The sequence below is a fragment of the Pelmatolapia mariae genome, linkage group LG23 (assembly GCF_036321145.2).
Source record: "Pelmatolapia mariae isolate MD_Pm_ZW linkage group LG23, Pm_UMD_F_2, whole genome shotgun sequence".
Taxonomy (NCBI): domain Eukaryota; kingdom Metazoa; phylum Chordata; class Actinopteri; order Cichliformes; family Cichlidae; genus Pelmatolapia; species Pelmatolapia mariae.
Genome location: NC_086246.1, coordinates 23,156,704 through 23,178,727, shown reverse-complemented (window position 1 = coordinate 23,178,727; position 22,024 = coordinate 23,156,704). Strand labels below are relative to the sequence as shown.

Genomic DNA, 22,024 nt, shown 5'->3' with positions numbered 1-22,024 from the left:
TGTTGATTTGCCAAAGGCAAACGACTTTAAAATACACATCAGGAATTAGGATTAAGACGTTTTTAAGTTAATACAATGAGATCAACTTCAATACTGTAGGGAAAATGCTACAGGAACTAAATTATTAAATGTAATGCTTGCTGTTTTCTGCATTTGTGTTTGATATCTGTTGAAAAATTAGGGATGAATCCCGACAATCGAACAGAGAAAGTCAATCTAAAAAGGCAACATCCATTTTCACACCCTCAAGTCCAAATGCACTCCCTCTGTTACAGTGTGCACATTGTTTGTCATGAAATATTAATGTTGCTCGGGCGATCGAGACAGATTTGTTATACAATAAGAAATTCGTATGACAGGTTTCACAAATTCGGGGCAGATGAAAAGTGTGTCAGTAGGCTACACTCCATGGAGACATGAGAATCAGGGCAGCTACTCACAATGGCTACGAAGTGAGCGACGCACAATACAAAGCTGATTTCTGACAGTCCCTTTGCCTCTTTTGAATCCTACATCCACATCAAAAACTCTTGAGACGTGTTCTTTCGCTTGCCACCAGCAGATTTGTTGGAATAATGCTGGAAGGATTTAGATTATACCCACAGAATATGTTTTTGAAGTCTTTGCCAAATCCAAATTTTCCAAAGGACGCCGTTTGTGGCTGGGTTTTGCTGATATGAACGCCTTGGGGGCATAACAATGGAGATCATGACAACGATGGAAGCTTCTAGGGCAATCTGTCAAACAGCGGTTACCACCAGGCAACTGTTAATCAATTTGCCTGACACAAAAACATCAACCAATAGGAAGTGAGCGGGGAATGTGGCGGGCAGGGGTGGGGGATAAGTGTGAAATGAGTCACTTCACTTTGCACTTTTCCTATTTCTGCTTTCAAGCCGCTGCAGAGCCGTGAGTCATTCTGAGGAGTGCTCCTCTGTGATGATTGACAGACTGTCCAGGAAGCAGGTTCACCAGCTGCTTTAACAGCACCGACACTCAAAATTTGTCACATATTCTCATTTTAAGAAGATCTCTTGATTTTACAGTTGTACCTGGATGATGATTATCAGTTTATTTATCAATTTAAAATTTTCACGTTTCCTTGTGATAGTGACCTGTTGCGGCCTTTAAGAAGTTGTAAAGCATGTAGCAAGTCAGATGTAAAGCTTACCTAGCCACTGAAGTGATGATGTAATGAAGAGAGGAAGAATAAAACAAATAAAATGAGCACAATAATCTACCAGGCCTAGTTTGCGTAGAAAATATTTCTTTTCAACCATATGCAGATTATCCCTTTTTTTTACTTTATTCTGTACCTCTATACAGAATTTCAACTTTGAGCTTCATTCCCTTTATTAATGGCTTTCAATCACCTCTCACCATCTTTATCAGCATATCTGGACAACTGAACTTCAAGAGAACAAGAGGCTAGCAAAACTGACTGACTTATGGCCCCATTCATTAAAAATGTCCTAAATCTATAGCTGAACGTAGTCTTTAAGAAATGTTTTGTTTATTAAGGACCTAAAAATACTATTTGTTATTCACCATTTGCTTGACTTAAGAGATCTCTATGTCTGCCTACTGTAGATCACAATATTCTCTTAGTCAGGAATTGCCATGTTGTTTACAAGTTGTTTAGCAACAGCTTCTCCTCAAACATGAGTGCAAGACTGGAGAGGGTTGACTATTATTTCAGCTACATAGAAGGCCCTGTGAAATCACTGTATCTAGGCAGGATTCTCACTTACAGGTTTTGAGTCATATTCTAGTAGATTGGGAGTGGGCCATTGTTTTTCCCAGTGGGCCATAAGAAACTGGGACTTTTGTGGAGGGCCGTGCCAATAAACTGAACTCAATTCTGCTCAATAACAATTTTATCTCCTTATAAGCTTTTGGTGCGGCCCTCCACAACAGTCCCAGTTTCTTATGTTTGCCCCCGGAAAGATTAATTGCCCACCCCTACTGCAGGTGACGTTCATGTCCTTTGAAACAATACACATCCCACACATCACTTAATTAATCTAGACTTTGCACAGAAATTATTTCAGTAGTGAAGAAACAACTTCACTGCTCAAGAAATGTACCTATAATTTATAATGACAGTTTCTTACAGTGCAGTTATCCCACTGTATCTTTTATAAAGTGTTTTTTTTCCATATTTACAGGCAATGTCATAATGAAGCAAGGGCAAAGAGATCATGTTAAGGAATGCCACAATATCAGATTTTCACCCCACAATTATCATGTCCAAAACATACAGGCACTACGTTTACTCTTCTTGGGTGCGAGAGGCTTCAAGTGTTTTTCTCCACCATAATGGTAGCCACAAAGTGTAGCAACTAGCTAGCTAGTTAGCTACTACCCTAGCTATTGCAGTAGTAGCTAGCTAGCATGATGTAATTTTCTTTTTTGCTTCCTTTTATAGCAATTAAAGTGCCATACGTGTATAATTCAGTGATATCACTACTTCATTTTTCAAACATCAAGGTTATCGTGAGTGCTGGTATATTGTGATATCGTCAGCTAGAATATTTTCCACAGCAGATATTTTGGCTCGCCACTGTAGGAAAAGAGTAATGAATAACCTTAGTTCCTGGAACCTGAAGTCCATTAATTTTCAATTAGTCCATGTCAGTCGAGAAGCATGAAAAACACCCGGAAGCCAAGGGGAGGCTCAGAAGGATGCGTGTAAATAAAAGGCAGATGTAATTACCGGTATTAGTTACACTTGTGCTTTTCCTCAGACGACGAGGCAAAAGGTCTGCTGTGGAAAACGCCTATTTATAGTACATGCCCCATTTTTGAATGTCTGTGATGAAATTACAATTGGAAAGCGCTAAATACAACTGTAAACATCCACCATGACTAAACTCACTTAATTTGACCACAAAGCTTTCAAAGTATTTTTGTGTCCAGATGATTCCCCAACAAGGACCTGAGAGGAAGATCAATATGCTAAACAAATTAAGTTTCCGTAGGGCTTTTTGACCTTTTAGCGAAGCGCAATAGCAGTGAAGTATGAATGCAAATTGGCTTGACAGTACCGGAGATGCACGATAGACACAGGTGAAAACTGTGATCCGATGCCTGAAGTGCATGGTTTTATTAAGGATGAGCGGTTTCATTAAGGACCAAAGTATTTTTTCCGTAAATGGGAATCTATGCAGTTTGTTTTTCTGTGTTAAATAGTGTTTGGCTGCCTTCACTGTTGAATAATGCATTTTACTCTTGTATCTTATTTCAGAGAACTGGGCATTCCACACGGACATTTGGCAGATTTACCCATGGTGTGTTGTCAGTATGAGCTTTACACCAGTTCTATTCTACCGTAGTCTCTTCCGTTATTATATTTAATTCATTTATTTATTATTTTGGTTTTAAAAAATGTAAATTTGAGCCATTTCTCTCTTTTTTTGCCTGATCCTATTTCTTTTGTCACCATTTTAGCTTTCAATGGCATGCGCTTCAGTTGGAACAACTCTTTTATACATAAAAGCTGTTTTTTACGTATGGTTTTAAAAACACCTGTATTGCTTCTGTGTATGTTCTACTGCTCGACTCCAACAAGAAAGTGGGGCTCATTCTTGTACATCCACCCCCACAAAGCATCGCTGCAGCATAAAAATCCTTGAAATATGTGTAAATTTGACAGCTTGAGGTATAATATTTGGCAATATTTGTGTAATGTAAGCTGATCTAGTCACATTACTATTCAGGCTATACACTTCAAAAATATATTTCCTTGTAATTACATCACTGAGTTGATTTAACTCGCCTGGCGTGCGAGCTATTTAACTTCATTTGATACAGCTGGGTGGATCTACATACCCCCACCTGTAAAAAAAAAAAACACACATACACACACTAGCAGTGCAATAGGTTAATTGTGCTTCTTCATGTTACACTGGCTTTCTTATTGTTAGGCAGAGCTTCTGGAATTATCTAATAAGGATGTGACTTGATGTGAGGCGCAATGAGGTGCAACCTATTTTGTGGTTGTCGTCCTCCTCCTTCGCAGGCTCTCTAACCAGTAAACATATCTGTCAGCCACCCAGCAGTTTGGCTGGTGATTTTAGACTCTAATGGGTACGAAGAGGATTGGTCGTGTGGGTGAGAGAGATGCTGGTTTCCATAGTAACGGTGCTCTCCCGTCTGCCCTCTCTTGCTGCCACTATGGAAGCGAAGTTTTCCGCTCCTGCCGAAAGCAAAGCTATGGTAAACCCGCCTGTCATCCTCTCTCCTTTGTTTTTATTTATTTGATTTGTTTCTGTCGCTGACCTCATCTGATGTAATGTGATCTCAGCAACGGAGATGTGGTGTCAGGCTCCTTACTTTGACCCTGAGTGTCTGTGTGTGTGTGTCTGTTTGCCTCTGTACTGCATCTTTTGTCCTCAACATCTAGGCCGAGCTTTGTCAATCAGCGATCTGCACTCTGCGATCCTCTGTTTGCATCGTGTTTATCATCGTCGCACCCTGTTGTTTTGTGTCCTTTCCGTTTTTGAATGTTCCCCATAAAACTGAGAACCAAGTCAGATGTTTAATTTTGTAAATTATGCACTCAGAGTTCAGCTTTCACTTTATTATTTTTTGCAAACCATATTTATTTACTGATTGTAGTTGTCCTCTTTTGTGAAAACAGTCAAAATGCATGAGTTCAAGTCAAATAACAGCGTTGAGTAAAATTTAAGATTTTGCTCTTCTTCCTTATATTTAGATTCCTCTTGAGCTTCAAGCTGACTCAAAGCTGAGTGAAGAGCATCTTTACATACCCCTCCCCTGCATGCATTTTTATAAGCCACAGCTGGCTTCATGTCACGCTCCAGTTTCAACCCATTTATTTCACTCTGGGGGGGCGAGGAAGGGGAGGGGGGGCTCTCCGCAGCTCTTTTCAGTGACCCATCAAAACGTCTGCTGCTAAGCAAATGTGAAAAGTCATTTTCTACCTGCGCTCTCTTGTTGTTTCCAGCCTCCTCTTCCCGTCCTCCACCTCAGCTCCTCTTTGCTGGATTTCCACCTTCTCCTCCCGTCTCATCTCATAGTGTTTTCCTCCTCTTTGTTTCAGACTCTGAGACCACAGAGGATGAGACCACAGAACCTCAGATGGAAACCAAAGAAGGGCCCGGGAGGCACCATGACAAGGCTGGCCGGAAAGGACCTTCAGGTATTTTATTTGAACTCCTTTTTTTCTTTTTTTAAAGCTTATGTAAGTTTGTGGTTTCGAGGCTTCGTTTTTCTTTTTTGAAGTCATATTTTCTAGCTGCAAGCTTGCACTACTTAAAGAAAATATTCTGCAGCTCTTTGTCCAAAATGATATTTAGCCCGATTTACAGCTCCACCACCAACATCTCTGCCAAAAACACACTTGTATAAAATTATGATAGATAGATTTAATGGAGGCTGTTATCATGCCGGCCCAAGACGTGCGCTGGATGAAATCCGATATGGCAGAAGGCATTAATCCCTCATGGTGTGATGCAACGGTGTGACACACTGCCCTAGTTTCAAGCAGGGAACCTGTCTCAGGTCTGGAGCTCTCTGTGTGGCTCCACAGGGGAACGTGCTGTCCAACAAAAATTATAATATTTCTGCTGGATAAATGAGGCTGAAACGAATGCATCGAGTACACATGCTGTGCCAATTAAAATGTAAATGTACATCGTTAAGTTTAAATAGAGGTGCGTTAATGAACAGAGATCAGGTGGAACGGTCCAGTGGGTCGGTGAATGTTATGGTATACTCACCTAAAAATGAGGTGCTGCATGAGATTTCTTTCTTTTACAGTTTACCGTGCTGGTGTAGAGCTTCAACAGCTCAAATAATCAGTGAATTTACTGGCTGGCTGATCATCTTCCAGCTTCTCCAGTGGGAGGATTTGCTTTGCTTTTCTCTCTAAATTGAGGATTTTTGCAGTTTGGACTACTGGTTGGACAGAAAAAGACACAGGAAGCCATCTCTTGGATAACACAGATTTGGGAAATCATAAATTATTGATAGTCTAAGACCTACTATTGTTTATATTTTTCAAATGAATGTATCATATCTGTTATAATGCCACCCACAGGTTTGTGGTTTGTGAGCTCTCCCTTCTAGCATTATGGCCATTACCGTTTTGGTCTTTTGGAGGAGAAATGAACACATTTGGACAAGAACCAAAAGCTGCACAAGTGCATCACACAGACACAGATACGTGGTATTTAGATTTCAGATAGTACACCAACACACTAAGACTACTGCACAGACTTCTTAGAGGAGCTGTTAGTGGACTTAACTTTACAGCAAGTCAAAGCATAACTTTAAACTTTGATTAAATTTAAATGGTGGAGTTATCTAAAGATGTGTGGCCGTCATAGAAGGGGAAATTAGTCATAGAGACTGAGCTGGGCATTTTAACATGGGCGACTGACCTGCAGGGGGAGCCAGCCTCAAGTGGCTTTTTGAGTAGCATTGCACTGTGCAAAAGATTTGAGGCAACCCACACTGGTGGTACTTTCCTGTGCTCATAATTCCATCAATTTTGACAAAACCTCCAACACCACTGGCTTAACAAAACCCCAAATAATGACAGAGCCTCCACCGTGCTTTACACATGGCTGCAGACACCTACGCATTCGACGATTTGGACCAAAAATTTCAAATTTTGATTTGTCACTCCTGTTGCCAATGTACACTCTGGTTCTTCCCTTGAGCTAGGTACCTTTTTGTGCTTTAATAATTCATGGGTCAAGTGTGCCAACAAACAAAAAGCATTAATCTGAAAATGGTCAGGTACAAGGCCTGGACTGAAAATGAGTGAAAAAGCAGATTAAAACTTTGAAAGACCTTCAGAAAGCCTGGAGAACTATTGCTCGAAACCGCTAAAAAAAGGCAAGAAAGTCCGGCTCCTAGGAAGCAAAATAAAGAAACGAGTTGTGGCTCAAGACTTTTGCACAGTAATCCATATTGGCTTCATTCTTCACCCACAGATGTGTCTTTTCATCATCTTTAATTCAAACTCTCAGGATCTCAATAATTCGACTTTAAAATAAGTTTGACTTTAACAGAGGTCTCCATTCCCAAGCTCTCTATGTCACGGTCATGGGTTTGGGATTCTTTTTAGATTTCAGAAGTATGTTGTTTAGTCTAAGAGCTTCTCAGTTTTGTTATTTATGCTTTCAATGCTTGTCTCCTGTGTAAAGTCAACCTTTTCTTAATGTTTGTTTACATTTTGTCTTTGTGTCAGATTTGAATGTTTGAGTCTTGGTGTGTCAGCGTTCACTAGTTCCTGTTTTATTTTGATAGTTTCTTATTTTGTGTGCTTTGTATTGAGTTTTACTTTCCCGCTCTCATTATTCCGGATTTGTTGGTATTTCCTTGTGTATTTTTTATCCGAGTCTCCTCTTATCCATGTCCTTTCTCAATGCTGTGTGCTCCCTTATTCTGTGTTTTCCCTTTGACTCAAGCCCTTCCTTGTTTTTGTTTTTTTAGAAAAGGCTTCAGCAATAAAGTTGCTCTTTAATTTTGAGTCCTGTCTCCCAAGTCCTACATTCTGGGTCAAATGTTAAACTCCTCAACCCCCCAGCATTTGATTTCCTCTTTTCTACAATAACAGCCCAAATTAAAGCTACTGTAAAGAAAATCCTTCTTCCATCCAAGATTTTACAGTTTAGAAATCACTCTTATTGAACTAAAGCAATGAACTGATATATATATTTCATCCCTGCTGAAGATTTTTTTTTGTTGCTAAAATAAAATTGCTTATTGACTAATGGGTACTGTGTGAGGCAGTTTACTTGATCTAAAGCAAATCCGATTAAGCCTAAAGAGCATTAAATTTGATACAGGAGGAAAAAGAAATGCAAATCCTCTGGATCTTAATGCAAATGTCTAAAATTTAAAGGGGGGTAAAAAGCATTTTGTATAGCGGCAAGGTTACGCTTGAACCTGTTAGTGTTGCATTGACGAGAACAATTCCTGAAAGAGTCTTTACTAATTTGCTAAAGTGGTGCTGGTGCATTGGAGTCATAGAACCTTTACGTCCTCGCCATCCACTCCTAACCAAGCAACATGATGTCTGAATATAGACCTGAAATATTGACACCCTTCTCCTCTACCACAAAGAAATGTTACAGTATATTCTTTCCTCGCTCATACTCGGTGTTTGCACTTTCTAAGCTTTTGTGTTGGTGGGCTGACTACGCCCTCATCACGTCCCTCCAGAGACAAGCCACAGAAAAATAGAAAGAGAATATCAAATGAGGGAGGGATGAGGTGATACATCATTTGTTTTCTTCATGGAACAGAGTGGTTGCCTCTGCTGAATACTAAATAATGACTACAATACCTTGTAATACACAAACAAGATACATTTTCTCCTCAGGCAATGTATTCCAGAAAATATTTCCGGCCCTAAAGCCAGACACGGATGAGATACGTTTCAAAGCACAGCGTGTTCAAATAAAAATGAAAGCTGCTGCCCGGCCTCGGAGAGAAGTGAAAACAGAATTTTGAAGCTGGATATATCAAGGCCTAAAAGTGTGGCTGCTCTGAGAAGATTTCTCATTTTGTTCCATCTGTTTTTTTGTTTTATGAGAAACTGATATTGCACAGCTTCTGATGGTGACGCTGAGTCAGTATCATTCAATCAGTCAAGCGCTAAGATGTCTTTTTTTATCCCCGACCGTATCGCTGCTTCAAGGTTTCCTTCGTTAACAGAAGATGCTGACCGTTCTTTTTTTATGCTGCTAAAGCATTCTTGACTCCGTTGCTCATCGCTGGGCGAAGGATCACTTTAAGTGGTACACGTTTCAAACGTGGCCCCTTCACTTTCCGTTTCATTTCCTGTTTTCAAGCAATCAATAGGCTGTTTATCCATCATGCTTAACAACGCTGTCTTCATTAGACGTCATTTTCCCCCCACCACGGGTTTTTTGCTTGCTTCTTACTGCATTAACTTCCAGTTAAGACATTAAAAATATTTTAGATATAGGAATGCTTTATTAGAGAGTAAAGCAAAATCAGAGTCTTGGTGATACATCATTTCTTATTAGATTTATGCTAAAATATTTTTAAGAGGAGCACGGTATTAGGAAATTACCATGCTTCCATTAAAATGGTTTAATTCACACAGCCCATCCATCAACTTTCTCTTCAATCTGATGAAGTTTGACTTGCAGGAACTTCTATAACTTCTATAACACCAAAACCTAAAAATAAGTATATACCTGTGTATATACCATACAATAAAAACAATCATGCAATATGATATGAAATGACATGATATGATGATCCAATGATGGATGGTATGATATGAAATGATAATACAATACAAAGTGGTAGAAACAATGTGAAATGATACAATACAATATGAAATAAAGGGATCCAGACAATACAATTTAGTACAATATGACATTTTATGTTATGATATGATACAATAGACACAATATAAAAAGATACGTGTCATACAATAGACACGGTACAATATAATATAATACAATGTGATATCCTCCTGAGACCCAGCCTATTTATTTATGTCCACTGTAATGAACATTTGTTTTTGCTCTCTATCATCATCATATCATATCTATATCAAGTCCTCATGTGCTCAACAGAGGACATCGTGGCCTTTCCAATGATATCTCATGTGTTTGGCCTCTTTTTGCTCTGAAGAGGAAGAAATATCAAATACTTTCTTCATCCCATATATGGGAAATGCCTTTAGCCTACTAACTACTTACTTACTGCAAACAAATGGCTGCTTATTTAGCCATGCCTGTATATAATATTCTGTTATGCAATAAAGCTATATTGTTATTGTTAAAAACAAGTAACCACACTCTCACCAATGAATTAGCAGGCTCCACAGCTCAAGATCATTTTCAACACAGACACAGTTTAGTCTCTCTATTGATCGCCCACAGCAACCAATATATTGTTTAAATGCTAAAAGTCAGATATAAAATTATACAATTTTAATTTTTAAATTCAAACAGTCTCTCTCCCTTTCTCTCTTTCTCTGCACAGGTGAGGGAGGAAGGGTGATGGACTACAATCCCGATGCTTCAGATCGCAGGGCCACCCTCCCTGGCACCTATGACCCTGTAGTGGAGCGAGAGCTCCGCACTCTGGGTTCCCGACCTCCAGGGCCCCATTTGGATCCCACAAACCCAGCAAGGCAAGGCATCGGTGGGGGTCCTTCCGAGGGGGCCCCCCCTGTCCGTCACCTGGGTGTGGAACCACTCATCCGAGCGTCTCACGCTAACCTTGCCCGGCCCATTCAGGGGTCAGAGGAAAGTGTTTCCGTAGGCAGCGACTACTATGGGAGCATGTTCAGCCTGTACAGAGGGAGAACATTTTCTATGCCGTTATAGCACATGGCTTTTTAATTCCCAGGATTTCCCCCAAAAAGCAAAAAGACTGTCCAGAAACCCCAAATTGCAATGAAAACTGACTCATATGGCAAGACATTATATCCTCCATAGACCCAACTCGCAAAAACTTTATTCCATTTGCTATACAATTTGTTATTCATTTTTTACTCTTCTTTATATATTTCCATTTTTCCATATAGTGTACTTTTTTTATTTTGATGTCACACTTTCCTTCGACTCTGCGTGCCATCAGTGTGGATTGATTTGAATCTAACAACGATTACAAGCCAACAAAATAACAATGTTAATATTAATATTTCATATAGCCATTAGACAGGATGCACTTGTACAATCTTCTAATATAATATATTATTCAGCACTTCTGAAAACTGTGATTTTTACCCACTGCATGTTTTTACAGCCGCCCCTCACTTTTGGATTAACACCATATGTTTATAGGTTTGCAGTGGCATGCATGGGTTGCTTTGATCCGAGCTGATATTAGCATGAGTGTTCTCACCGAGTAATTATCATGTGATTCACAGGTTATTTTTAGGCATGGTGTTATTGTGTTAGAAGTTTAAGCAGGGGTGCTTTTTTTGATTTTCGTAGGAGTTTATGTTCTTATTTTGTAATATTGTTGGTGCAACATGCCAACGACTGGCGGTTATTGCAGTTTTAGGGTTAAGGTCTTAAGAATCTCAATCTCAAAATTTCATTACATTTGTTTCTCTGCCATTTGATTTCACACTGTCTGATGTGTTGCTCATTACCTGATACAACACAGAAAGCACATGCGAAACACAAAGAACTCAAACATGATGAGACAAAATGACACAAACGGACATTTATCTGCATCTTATTACTCCTCCAAAGCCTTCGCCACTGCACCAGAGCTCTAACTTCACCCCTCCATTATTTCCCCTCAATCCTTACCCCTCTAGGCTTCAAACTGCTGATGAATCACAGGGCCTGTCCTCCTATGTCCCCCTGTCTTCCCCCCAGCCACCTCTCACCACGCACAAAAACAGCATCAGCACACAAAAACAAGACTCGGGCAAAGTCAAACCTTCAGATCCTCAAACTTCTAATACGGGCCAGTCATCTGGCACCAACAGTGCAGTTATGACGCCCAAACTGGCTCGTGCAGGACCCAAGATCTTTGACAAGGTCCTTGCCTTTGAGGAGCGAAGGGCGAGTGTGGATCTGCCACGAGGGGCAGCTTCCTTTGACTCAGATGAGAGTGGAAAGAAGACAGGAGGCCCGAGCAAAGAGGAGAGTCGAATACTGCAGGGCGCAGCCCAGAAGAGAGCGGTATTCAAGCAGAGGGCCTCTTCATTAGAGGAGAAGACAAACTACTCCCAGAGGATCCAGAATTACCAGAGCAAGTTCACAGAAGAGCTCCAGCGGATCAAGAAGCTTGTGGGGAAACCAAGCTTGAAGAAGGCATATTCCACTGAGCAGCTGTCACAGAAAGACAGGCTGCACACAGGGAAACTAGAACCCATTCCTGCCCAAGTGGTTAAAAAGTTAGAGGCGAGGGAGCGAGCCCTGGAGGAAGGAAAAGTTGGGGAGAGGGAGGGGGGCAGCATATGGAAGAATTCTCCGCAGGCCCAAGGCAAAGACCCGGGGAATCAGAGCAGCAGCCCCGAAAAGGAAAAGATGACACAGTCAGATTTGCATGGGAAACCAGTAGAAGGAAGGAAAATCTCTGTTACCACGGCAACGCCACCAGTTCACCAGTTACCAGGACAACCATTGCCAATAGCTACAAAGACGAGCCTAATCAGGTTTGAAGAAGATTATCTTTACTTATGAAATTTTCTCTTAAAAAAAGATTCAAATATGATCACATTTGTGTATTTTTCTTTGAGGGATTTGAAATTTCTTTTAAACAACAACAACAAAGCACTTAATGGAAATTAAGAGTTTTAGACATGTAATATTTTTTTCCCTCACTTGTTATATTACATAACAGCTTTCTCATCTTTTGCATGCAGGGAAACCCTACAAAGCTCTCTGGCAGCTGACAAAGACACACTTGTTAACACATCCCACAAATCTTCATCCTCCTCCAGAGTTGATTCAAAGAGAGACACCAACATGGACAACAAGGCGGACCACCGATCACCAGGCCCAACAGGGAAGAGAGCATCCCCAGTAACTGTAAGGGAACCAGGACCCCAGTACCCACCTAAGCCTCCTCGGCTCACCCCATCACCCACTCCTTCCATCAGCCCGCTCCTAAAACGAAGGAAGGCGGAGGTGGGGCGGACATCTCCGGCCATGAAAGTGAACATCCCCACCATCCTGGTGGAGGATGAACCCATGGAGACAGAAAGTGTTCCACACAGGAGCAACGAGGGGAGCAAGAGGGAGGGCAGAGTACACAAGAGCAAAAAAGGCCGTTCTGCTCAACGGAAGTCTGCAGACGAAGGTAGGTGATGCTTTACGAGTGTTCTAGATAAACGTGTTTGTAAAAAATCCAAGCAGCATCCATCACAGATGAGAGTCTGGAACTGGATGAACACTTTAATTATTTTGGGAGCCATTAGGTTCCTTCCTGTGGCTTGAGTGACCCAACTGTTGTCCAGTTCGTTTCTTTACACAAATAACAAAACAAATACAACCACCTTTTGTTGTCCCTTTAGAAGTCTTTGAGGCTTTATCCATGGATTTCTGCTCAACTACCAAGTCTACCAAGTTGCCAGGCTTACAGTACTATTTTCATAAATGTTCCCATTTGGCAGGTCAAATAAAATAAAATATCTAGACAAAGTGGTAGAAGGGAACATAATGACAACCATAACCCTAACAAAAGAGCACTAGGAAGATGGTGGATCTTAAGAGATTAAATAACTCCCTTAGCCCTAAGCTAAAAAGTTTTGCTATCATATCTGATTAAAGGTTTTTGTTCTTTTTCACCTTTGACCACCACTGAGTGAGATTATTTAAAAAAACAAAAAAACAATTTAAACTGTAAAAAGATCAGGACCTACCTGAGTTCACTGACTTTTGTTTTGTGGTACTTAAGCACAACACTACCCCTAAGAAAAGTGATAAGTTTAACTACCGGGGGTCAGAGAACTAGACTTTTTAGGGTTGTGACTTCACTCTTAAAGAACGTCAAGTAATACTGGGTGTTTGTTTGCTTCTCGTTTTAACAACTTTTTGTGGCTTTAAGATCTGAAACACAAAAAGATCTTATTGGAGATTTATTACCTTTGCTAGGCTGTAAGTCCCTGAATAAGAAAAACATGCACATAGAAATAAAAAATACAGATTACAAACTAACAAGGAATGATCAAAAAGGTTGAACTTTTATATATTATGTTGTCCACCATGGAAAATTAATCAAACCCAGAATTGCTGCCGGGCCCAGACTCACTAATGAAACTCACCATGGGGATCCATAAAAGGAAACTAGCCCAATGCCTTAATTTGGAGTCTGACCCATTTTTCTAAAGCAGGTAATAGAGCACCGGCAGCTGCACAGAAAACACTCTGACCGTCCCTGTAATTCACAGGCGGTTCTTCCGATGACTCTTACCTGTCTGCCGATGATGAGCCAGCTGAGGCCCCGAGGTTTGAGAAGCCTCTTGAGGACACCACCGCACCCAGCGCCTCTGAGGTCACACTGCAATGCATCATCACTGGCAGCCCAACCCCTACTGGTACAGCTGAAGACAAGTCACCATTTTAACATCCCCATTTTCTATAATTTAGAATTTAGTAAGGAGACTGTTTTCTGTTAAGTGCTGTATAAAGCGATTTCTTGCACACATAGTCTTATGAAATCTGGCCAATTTTAAGTGAAACTCTCATAAACCAAATCAATGAGCCTTATCATTTCACATCTTTGCAACCTGACTTCTTTCATATCAGTTTTTCAGTGTTTGTGTTTTCTCTCTCTCTGCCTTCTCAGTGACATGGAGGAAGAATAATGTGGAGATCCGGTGTGACGCGTTCCATGTGGTTAAAGCTGAGGGCGAGAAGCACAGTCTGGTGATAAAGGAGATGAGGCTGAGCAATGCGGGGTCATATTGCGTCACGGCTGTCAACGCGGCGGGCAGAGCGTCATGCAGCGCGACGCTCTACATCCAGTCAGGTGAGGCTGGGCCAGAGCCTGCTTTCAAGCCCTGTGCAGTACTTGAAATATTGGTATCAATTCGATTACCAAGTAAATATACAGCCTGTATTGCCAATACCGATAATTTTAACCTATAATGGCAGCTTATATGGGGGAGAGCAGTGTGTCATGATTTATGAGATGAGTCATCTTCCAAAAATATTAAATTTATTTAATACTTTTCAGTAGGCTACATACTGAACTTAGAAGGATAGAAACAAAGTATCCATCCTATCGCACTAGTATCTATCCAGTACCAATACCAGCGTTGGTATTGCCATTATCGATGTTTGCATGTATCCGCCCGCCTCTACTGCTTTCTTGTTTTGCAGTTAGACATGGTGACACATTTTACCAGCACAAATTTTAAATGAGGAGAGCGACACTGGGGGGAACATAAAAACGATGCTGTTCTCAAACATGTTGACTCACACTTTAATCCGCTGCCAGCCCTCCTCCGCCTGACATTCTGTCTTAATGACTACAAAGGCCCGCTGGAGCTCAGCATCCCGACCGGGGCTCCTCGCAGCGATAGTTGCCATGGCAACCCATTAATTCTTGAAGGCACCGAGCTCCCCCTCGGCATGAATTCAAAACGCAGACCTGCCCCCGTCACACAAAGGTCTCCTGAGCCTCAAAGGCAGCCGTGGCATTCAAAATCAGGCGAAAAAAGAAAAAAAGCGCCTGCAGTGGACGGGTGTTTATACTACGCTGTGCATGAGAGAAGCTCCCAGCAGTGCCGGTTCGGCCTCATGCAAATGCAACTTTCCCCTCTTCACAGTTTTGTCAACAAATGCGAGCGCTCACCCTGGTGCTTTTCCGACAGCAGCACGCGGGCCTCTGTTGCCATATTAGGCCAGCGGAGTCTAACTTTGCAGGAGTATTTTTAGAAGGCCTCTTGTTCTCTCGGGTAATTGCCATCTGCTTTATGTCCCCGCTCGAGATTACAGCTGTAATCGTGGAGTTTTTCATCACTTCAGATTTCACGCTACAGGGCTTGGGGATGGAGCTGCCAGAAAGTGGCGGGAGATTATGTGAGTCATTTTAGCCGAGAAGTGTGTAGATTGTTGCCACGACAAGCCAAAATAGTGGGCGAGATTGATTTACTGGCTTCAAAGAAATATGCGAGAGCATAACACAGGCCTATTGTCATTTTTGCATTAAAAAAATCAAAGAATTTGAAGAGCCACAGCTTTGTGACTCAGTGGAGTCTGAAAATGATCTAAGCTTTAATGAACTTTTAAAATATTCACCTTTTTCATCAGTCCAGGATGTCAGGAGTGTAAGAGAATAAAGGCGTAACAGTGATGGGAAGCAGGAGGACAGGGTGGAGGAAAGTTGGTCGGCTCACACTGTTCGGGAGTTGTGTAAGAGTTGGCAGGTTTACATAAATACTCTGGGGAGTTATCCCTGGTGCACAGACGCCGCTCAGAGATGTGACTCTAGGTAGGTTATTTTGTTGTTTTTATCCCCCCCCCCTTTTTTTAATGCTGTAAGCTCAACAGAATATCCACCTACGTCGCTTAATAATTTGGCATAAACAGTGTTTTTTTATCGTGTTTCATTGCTATTAGTCAGCTTTTCCATATATGGCTTTCGGTGCATTTCTTTCCATCTGTACATGCGACCAAGCCTGCCTTTCACTTGCAGATGATGACCCACTTTCCCTTTATTTTGCACAGTTGAATGTCATGCAAAATACCTATCAGTCCACTGTGCTGCCATCTGAAAGGGGGGGACATGTCTTTATTCTACTTGGGTAATTGATTTTATTCATTTTCACTCTCAACGTTATCTAGTCGTGCCAGATATGTGAGGTCTCAGGCTTTGCAGAGATTGTGAAACGCTGACACGAAAACGAAGGCAACAAAAGAAGAAGGAGAGACAGAAAGAGAGAGGCAGCTCTTTATATTTCTTCCCGCAGCTGTGAGTTGAGTCTGACTGTAGTCGAGACTGCCAAGGGTCCAGACACAGTGTCTGATCTAGAACTCGTGGGAATGAGTGAATGATTGGGTCAGGGATTAAGAGATTAATTCGTTATCTGTTCGCTTATGGTCACTTCAGATGGTCCCTGTGCTCAGTGTGTGGGGGTGCACGTGGCCCACTTGTGTCTAACCCACTGCTTTGTGTTGCCAAGTGCTCATTTTGGCAAAGATCAACACCAGCAAAGCAAAAAAAAAGACCGTAAACATCAGAGCTCTGACAGATTGTTCCCATCGAAAGGCTTAACGAGCTACGCCGGTGCCATGTTAACCATATTTCAAAAGGCTTTGCACTCAATTACTTAAATTAAGACGTGTGTAAATCAGAATTGACTTTTTTGTGAACTCAAATAAAATGAATAAGACACGGTGGTAGTATGCTTGTAATTCTATTATATTTGTGCCCGATATCTTGTTCTTCCAGAGCCAACCCACACGCAATGTGGGAAATCTGCTGTATCTCTGGAAATCAGCAGTCCAATCCAGTCAGATGAGGAGTACCTGAGTCCTCAGGAGGAGGTGATGGAGGTCGGAGGCTCACTTCCTCACCATTTAAAAGAGCCTCCCTCATTTCAGGTAAAAGTATAAAAGCTCCTCGTGATTTTTTCTTTAAATAACAAGCGCAGCGTCATAGTCGATGTCTCTGATATCCCCATTTTGGTGTCTTTCCCTGATCATCATAATTAATGTTGGTCCAGGTTCAACACTGCAAGTGACCAATCACAATGTTGTGATGTCAAACACTGTATTGCCAAAAGTATTCGCTTGCGTACGAATTTGAATGACATCCTGTTCTTAATCCTTAGGGTTTATTTTGATAATTTGATAAACTCTTTGCAGCTATAACAGCTTCAATTCTTCTGGGAAGGATTTCCACAAGCTTTAGGAGTGTTTATGGGAATTTGTTACCATTCTTCCAGAAGCACATTTGTGAGGTCAGATACTGATGTTGGACCAGAAGTCCTGGCTCGCAGTCTCCACTTTAATTAATCTCAAAGGTGTTCTATCAGGTTGATGTCAGGACTCTGTGAAGGCCAGTCAAGTTCTTCTACACCAAACTCGCTTATTGGTGTCTTTATGGACCTTGCTTTGTGCAGGAAGGAAGGATCCAGCTGCAAACTGTTCCCACAAAGTTAGGAGGATAAAATTGTCAAAAATGTCTCGTTATGTTGAATTATTAAGAGTTCCTTTCACAGGAACTAACCCTGCTGGCCCAACTCCTGAAAAACAATCCCGAACCCTAATCCCCCCTCCAACAAACTTTTCACTTGGCACAATGCCGTCAGACAAGTACTGTTCCTCTGGCAACCCCCAAATCCAGAGCCATCCAATGGATTTTACTGCATTTAACTTAAAAAAAAAGAAAAAGAAAAAACAATTGTCTGTTGTCATTAATGGCTACTCTCTTACGTGTGAGGTGTTGCTGCTGCACGCTCTGTCTTACGTTTTCCAGGTATGCAGGTATTGGGGCCACAGACAGGTCCCAAAACAATCACACATAAATATGAGTTACTGCACATGGAAATATGAATCTTCTTTTGATTGTTCTCCGATCTTAAGATCCCACTGTCCTGCAATATTCATTTTCCTAGTAGCAAAATGGCAATCTCCATGGACATATCCTTTTGCATTTCATACCATGACTCCACTTGCTTGATCGCAGCATTGTTACTTGATAGCTTCAGTCATTCTGGGCACGGTCGTAATGTGATTTTACTTCCAATCTGATAAAACTGGAGCAAAGCTTAGAGATTAACCTTAAAAGCCTTTATAGGTAATCATGTTTTCATTCTTTAATAGGTGGCACCATGTGACCAGGCGGTAACCGAGGGTCAAGATGTTGTCATGTCAGTGAAAGCCAGAGGCCAGCCCAAACCCATGGTTTACTGGTAAGACTTTTTTTTTCTTTTTTTCCCTCAAGGTTTTATTGCAGATAGACATCTCAGGAGAAACCTGAAGCTTTTATCACAATCAAGGTCACTGTCTCACACAAACACCCCTCCATTACGCGCCTGAGCATAAATGATTCTGACAGCTGCTTTATACTGACCCAGGCTGAAGGACAGAGTCTCGGTGAAGACAGCGGGGCGCTTCACTGTGCGAGAGATGGAAGATGGCACCAGTGAAATGAGGATCGGCTCGGCTCAGAGGTCAGATGCAGGGCTGTATGCTTGCAGGATCATCAACGAGTATGGAAGCAAACAGGCAGAGTGCAGACTGGAGGTCAGAGGTAGGTGGTGAGAAACTGAACCGAATGTTTAGTCTTGCCCTATCTTATAATTCTTCCTTATATATGCTCTATTTGTGTTGTTTTCTTTTTCTTTTAATCAACCGCTGCAGCACAAACAGCGTTGACGATCACCAGGGAGGTAAAAGACGCAGCAGTGAGGGCTGGAGAATCAGCCGTGTTTGAGTGTCACATCACGGGACCTCCAGACGTGGATGTGGACTGGCTGTCCAGGGGGAAGCTGATCCAGCCTGCACTGCTCAACTGTAAGATGCACTTTGACGGAAAGAGGTAGGTCCACCTCATGTTGCTGTCACTGCAGCACATTTTATTATCTGACAGATTTTTGGTGTCATTAAAAAGAAAAATTCATTCATTTATTTTTCTTTATGCTATAGGTGCCGTCTCATGCTAAATTCAGTACATGAAGACGACAGTGAGATATATACTTGCAAGCTGAGCACTGCCAAAGGTGAATCACAAGCACTGTTGTCCCTGTTGCTGAACAGAAGATGAGGTGTGATCATAAATTTTCAGTCTGACTAAAAACCTGTGCAAATTTCCCCTTCAAAGCCATCATCTGGTGCTGCTGCTCTGTTTAAATCACTTACTGGAATTTTTTACCTGTGCAAATCTGGGATTTTGATTGTTTTCCCCAGATATTTTTAGACAGGCACAGTACAGAGTTCTTCTGTCACACTGGCCTCGTTTCACAAATGTGGCTCCTTGTGCCTTCTTCCTCTTCCCTAAAACAATATAATTCAGGGGTGTCAAACATAATTGGGCCTGCAAAGACCCACGGGACGTCTTACATTTTAGCTTACATTTTGGGGTTTTAACTGTATTTTCATAAATTTTACTTTTTTTCTCCTGATAAAGACCTCCCCCAAGCCCACTCATAATACAGGAATAAAGTAATAGATAAATCATCACATAATAGATCATCACCCACTACAGAATTTTTTAACAATTTATGCACAGGGATTTTAAATAGGTGCACCTATGGTTTCAATTTGAAAATCCAAGATCCTGAATATTCTCGAGTTACTGCATTCACAAGATTTTCAGAAAACTCTCAAGTTCAAAGCTCAGAAAACTCTGAACCGCTGGTATGAATTTGAAAATTCGAGGTGACTTCCTTCCTGAGTTATCTCATTCGCAAACTTAGGTGTCCATGCAGTCCGTCTACTTATCCGCCTGGCCAACGGGGTGACGATAATATGTAAGCCATCAGCCTTGTGCGGTTGAGGGGTAAAGACTGAGACATACTGTTGACATTACAGTTATACTTCTTGTACTAAGATATTTCAGAGATTAAATGTGCAGTTAAATATCTTTACAGTGACAGAAAGGGAAGATGTGTGTGGCCCATAATCTGTGCCCTGATCTAACTGGTTGGCTCCTTTTCTTCCCAAGGAGTCTAACCTGAAGGTGAAAACATGGCAAATTTAAATCACATAAGGTTTTTTTTTTTATGATCACACCTTATATTTATGCTGGGTTTTCCATTTCGTGTTTTTGTCTCCACCAGAGAGGTTTTGGTTGGTTGTTCTTCAACTTCTTTAGATGTGATTGAACATATTTCAGTGATACACTTACTAACAGGGTGCATGTGCATCTACAGAGGAGCTGACCTCGAGTGCGAAACTGATCGTCACGCCGTCCAAGGAGCCTCTGTTCACACGAAAGTTGGACATCCTGGAGGTCATCGAAGGACGTACGGCACGGTTTGACTGTAAGGTGAGCGGATCGCCTGCTCCAAGAGTCACATGGATGCATTTTGGTAAGAATCTCAAAGCGGCGGTGCGGTGTTCCTAAATGTTGTTGTTTTTTTAGGCTTGTCCAAAGAAATGGCTTTTTAATTTGTCTTTTATAACGTTCTTTCAGAGTCACGAGTTGAGGAGAGTGATAACATTCGCATCCTTCAAGAGGGGGGTCGTCACTCGCTTGTCATCACCCACGTTGGCAGTGACACAGAAGGATTTTACACAGCAGTTGCTCAAAACATTCACGGAAAGTCTGAATGCACTGCTGAGCTGTACGTGCAAGAACCCCGAGCTGCCATCTCCTCTCACATGTAAGAGAAGCCGTTTGTTTCTATTTGCATCTCATCCCTAATTGTGGAATTGCTAATTCTTTGAAGACTTTGAGAAGAAAACAAACTATTTTAAAAAAAATCAAAGGTTCCATTTTTGCTTTCTAGGGCAAAGAAAAATAGCTCAGATGGAGCGAATGCGTGTGATAAAATCAAGTCGACCTGTTTTTTTTTCTTCCTCCAGGTCCAAGTTGGAGAAGATGCCGTCCATCCCAGAGGAACCTGAAGTGTTCGACAACGAGGTGGAGAAGAGGACCATGCCGGACTTTGTCCAGCCTCTGGCTGATGTGGAAGTGATTGAAGGGAAGGAGGCGGTGCTGAAATGCAAGGTGGCGGGCCTGCCATACCCAACTATTGCCTGGTATCACAACAGCAGGCGCATTGAGAACAGCGAGGAGCGCAAAATGACTCAGTGTAAGCAGATAAACACACAAAAATAAGTCATTCAAAGTGGGGGAAAGATGGCGAATAAGAAACCTGTGTGTCTGTTCTCCAGACAGGGATGTCCACAGTCTGATCATTCGGAGCGCTTGTCATGCTCACGGAGGTGTTTACAAGGCTGTCATCTCCAACAAAGTGGGCAAAGCAGCCTGCTATGCTCATCTGTATGTTACAGGTAATCATAGATACACACTGTTTAATGGCATACATTACGGGATACACAATTTTCCTAATATTATTGTGAAATATATAAATATATATGTATGTTTTTGGAAACAGATATTGTTCCTGATCCTCCTGATGGGCCGCCGGTGATTGAGGCCATTACAGGAAAAACTATAACCCTCAGCTGGAAGACACCAAAGAGACTCGACCCTTCACTTGGTAGGTTCATAGCACACCTGCAGGCTGGTGCAACACAGGTGGATGCTTGGGATGGGGTGAGATGAAGGCAGATTTTCTGAGGCACTTAACACAGATTTAACAAGAGCGCTCAGAGAGCACATCTCCCCCCAAAGGGCAAGGCCTATGCTAATGCTTTGATGCTTTATGCTGTTGTCAGCATTATTAATGTGGAAATCTAGTGTTGTATAATCATGTTTTTGTGAAGCCATATAATGTGTTGAAAAAATCACGTTTAAAGATCTCCAACAAAGAAAGTCCTTAGGTCTCCCACTGACTTATATAAAGCGTTAAAGTTTGGAGATGATCCAATTGGAGCTAAAATTTTGTCCTAATTCATGTAACTCTAACCTTTGACCTATGACCTTAAGGTACATTTCGAAATCCATATGATTGGAG

The 22,024-nt window shown here is 41.6% G+C and overlaps 1 protein-coding gene across 2 annotated transcripts in view; it reads left to right on the top strand.

Annotated features, from left to right (window-relative positions):
- The first annotated feature begins 3,268 nt into the window (after nt 1–3,268).
- Nucleotides 3,269–22,024, top strand: part of LOC134619988 (striated muscle preferentially expressed protein kinase-like) — a 37,974-nt gene continuing 19,218 nt past the window's right edge. Inside the window, exons 1-18 of one of the 2 annotated variants that reach the window (XM_063465834.1) lie at nt 3,269–3,290; nt 4,051–4,218; nt 5,066–5,164; nt 10,003–10,153; nt 11,294–12,139; nt 12,350–12,786; nt 13,877–14,023; nt 14,275–14,457; nt 16,885–17,036; nt 18,261–18,349; nt 18,515–18,690; nt 18,801–18,978; nt 19,086–19,159; nt 20,312–20,470; nt 20,575–20,764; nt 20,967–21,196; nt 21,279–21,398; nt 21,503–21,607. In XM_063465834.1, coding sequence (XP_063321904.1) covers nt 4,086–4,218; nt 5,066–5,164; nt 10,003–10,153; nt 11,294–12,139; nt 12,350–12,786; nt 13,877–14,023; nt 14,275–14,457; nt 16,885–17,036; nt 18,261–18,349; nt 18,515–18,690; nt 18,801–18,978; nt 19,086–19,159; nt 20,312–20,470; nt 20,575–20,764; nt 20,967–21,196; nt 21,279–21,398; nt 21,503–21,607 — 3,469 coding nt within the window. In that variant the 5' untranslated portion in view covers nt 3,269–3,290; nt 4,051–4,085. Of the gene's footprint in view, nt 3,291–4,050; nt 4,219–5,065; nt 5,165–10,002; nt 10,154–10,376; nt 12,140–12,349; nt 12,787–13,876; nt 14,024–14,274; nt 14,458–16,884; nt 17,037–18,260; nt 18,350–18,514; nt 18,691–18,800; nt 18,979–19,085; nt 19,160–20,311; nt 20,471–20,574; nt 20,765–20,966; nt 21,197–21,278; nt 21,399–21,502; nt 21,608–22,024 lie in introns of those variants that run through there. The other variant, XM_063465833.1, reaches the window with a different exon arrangement.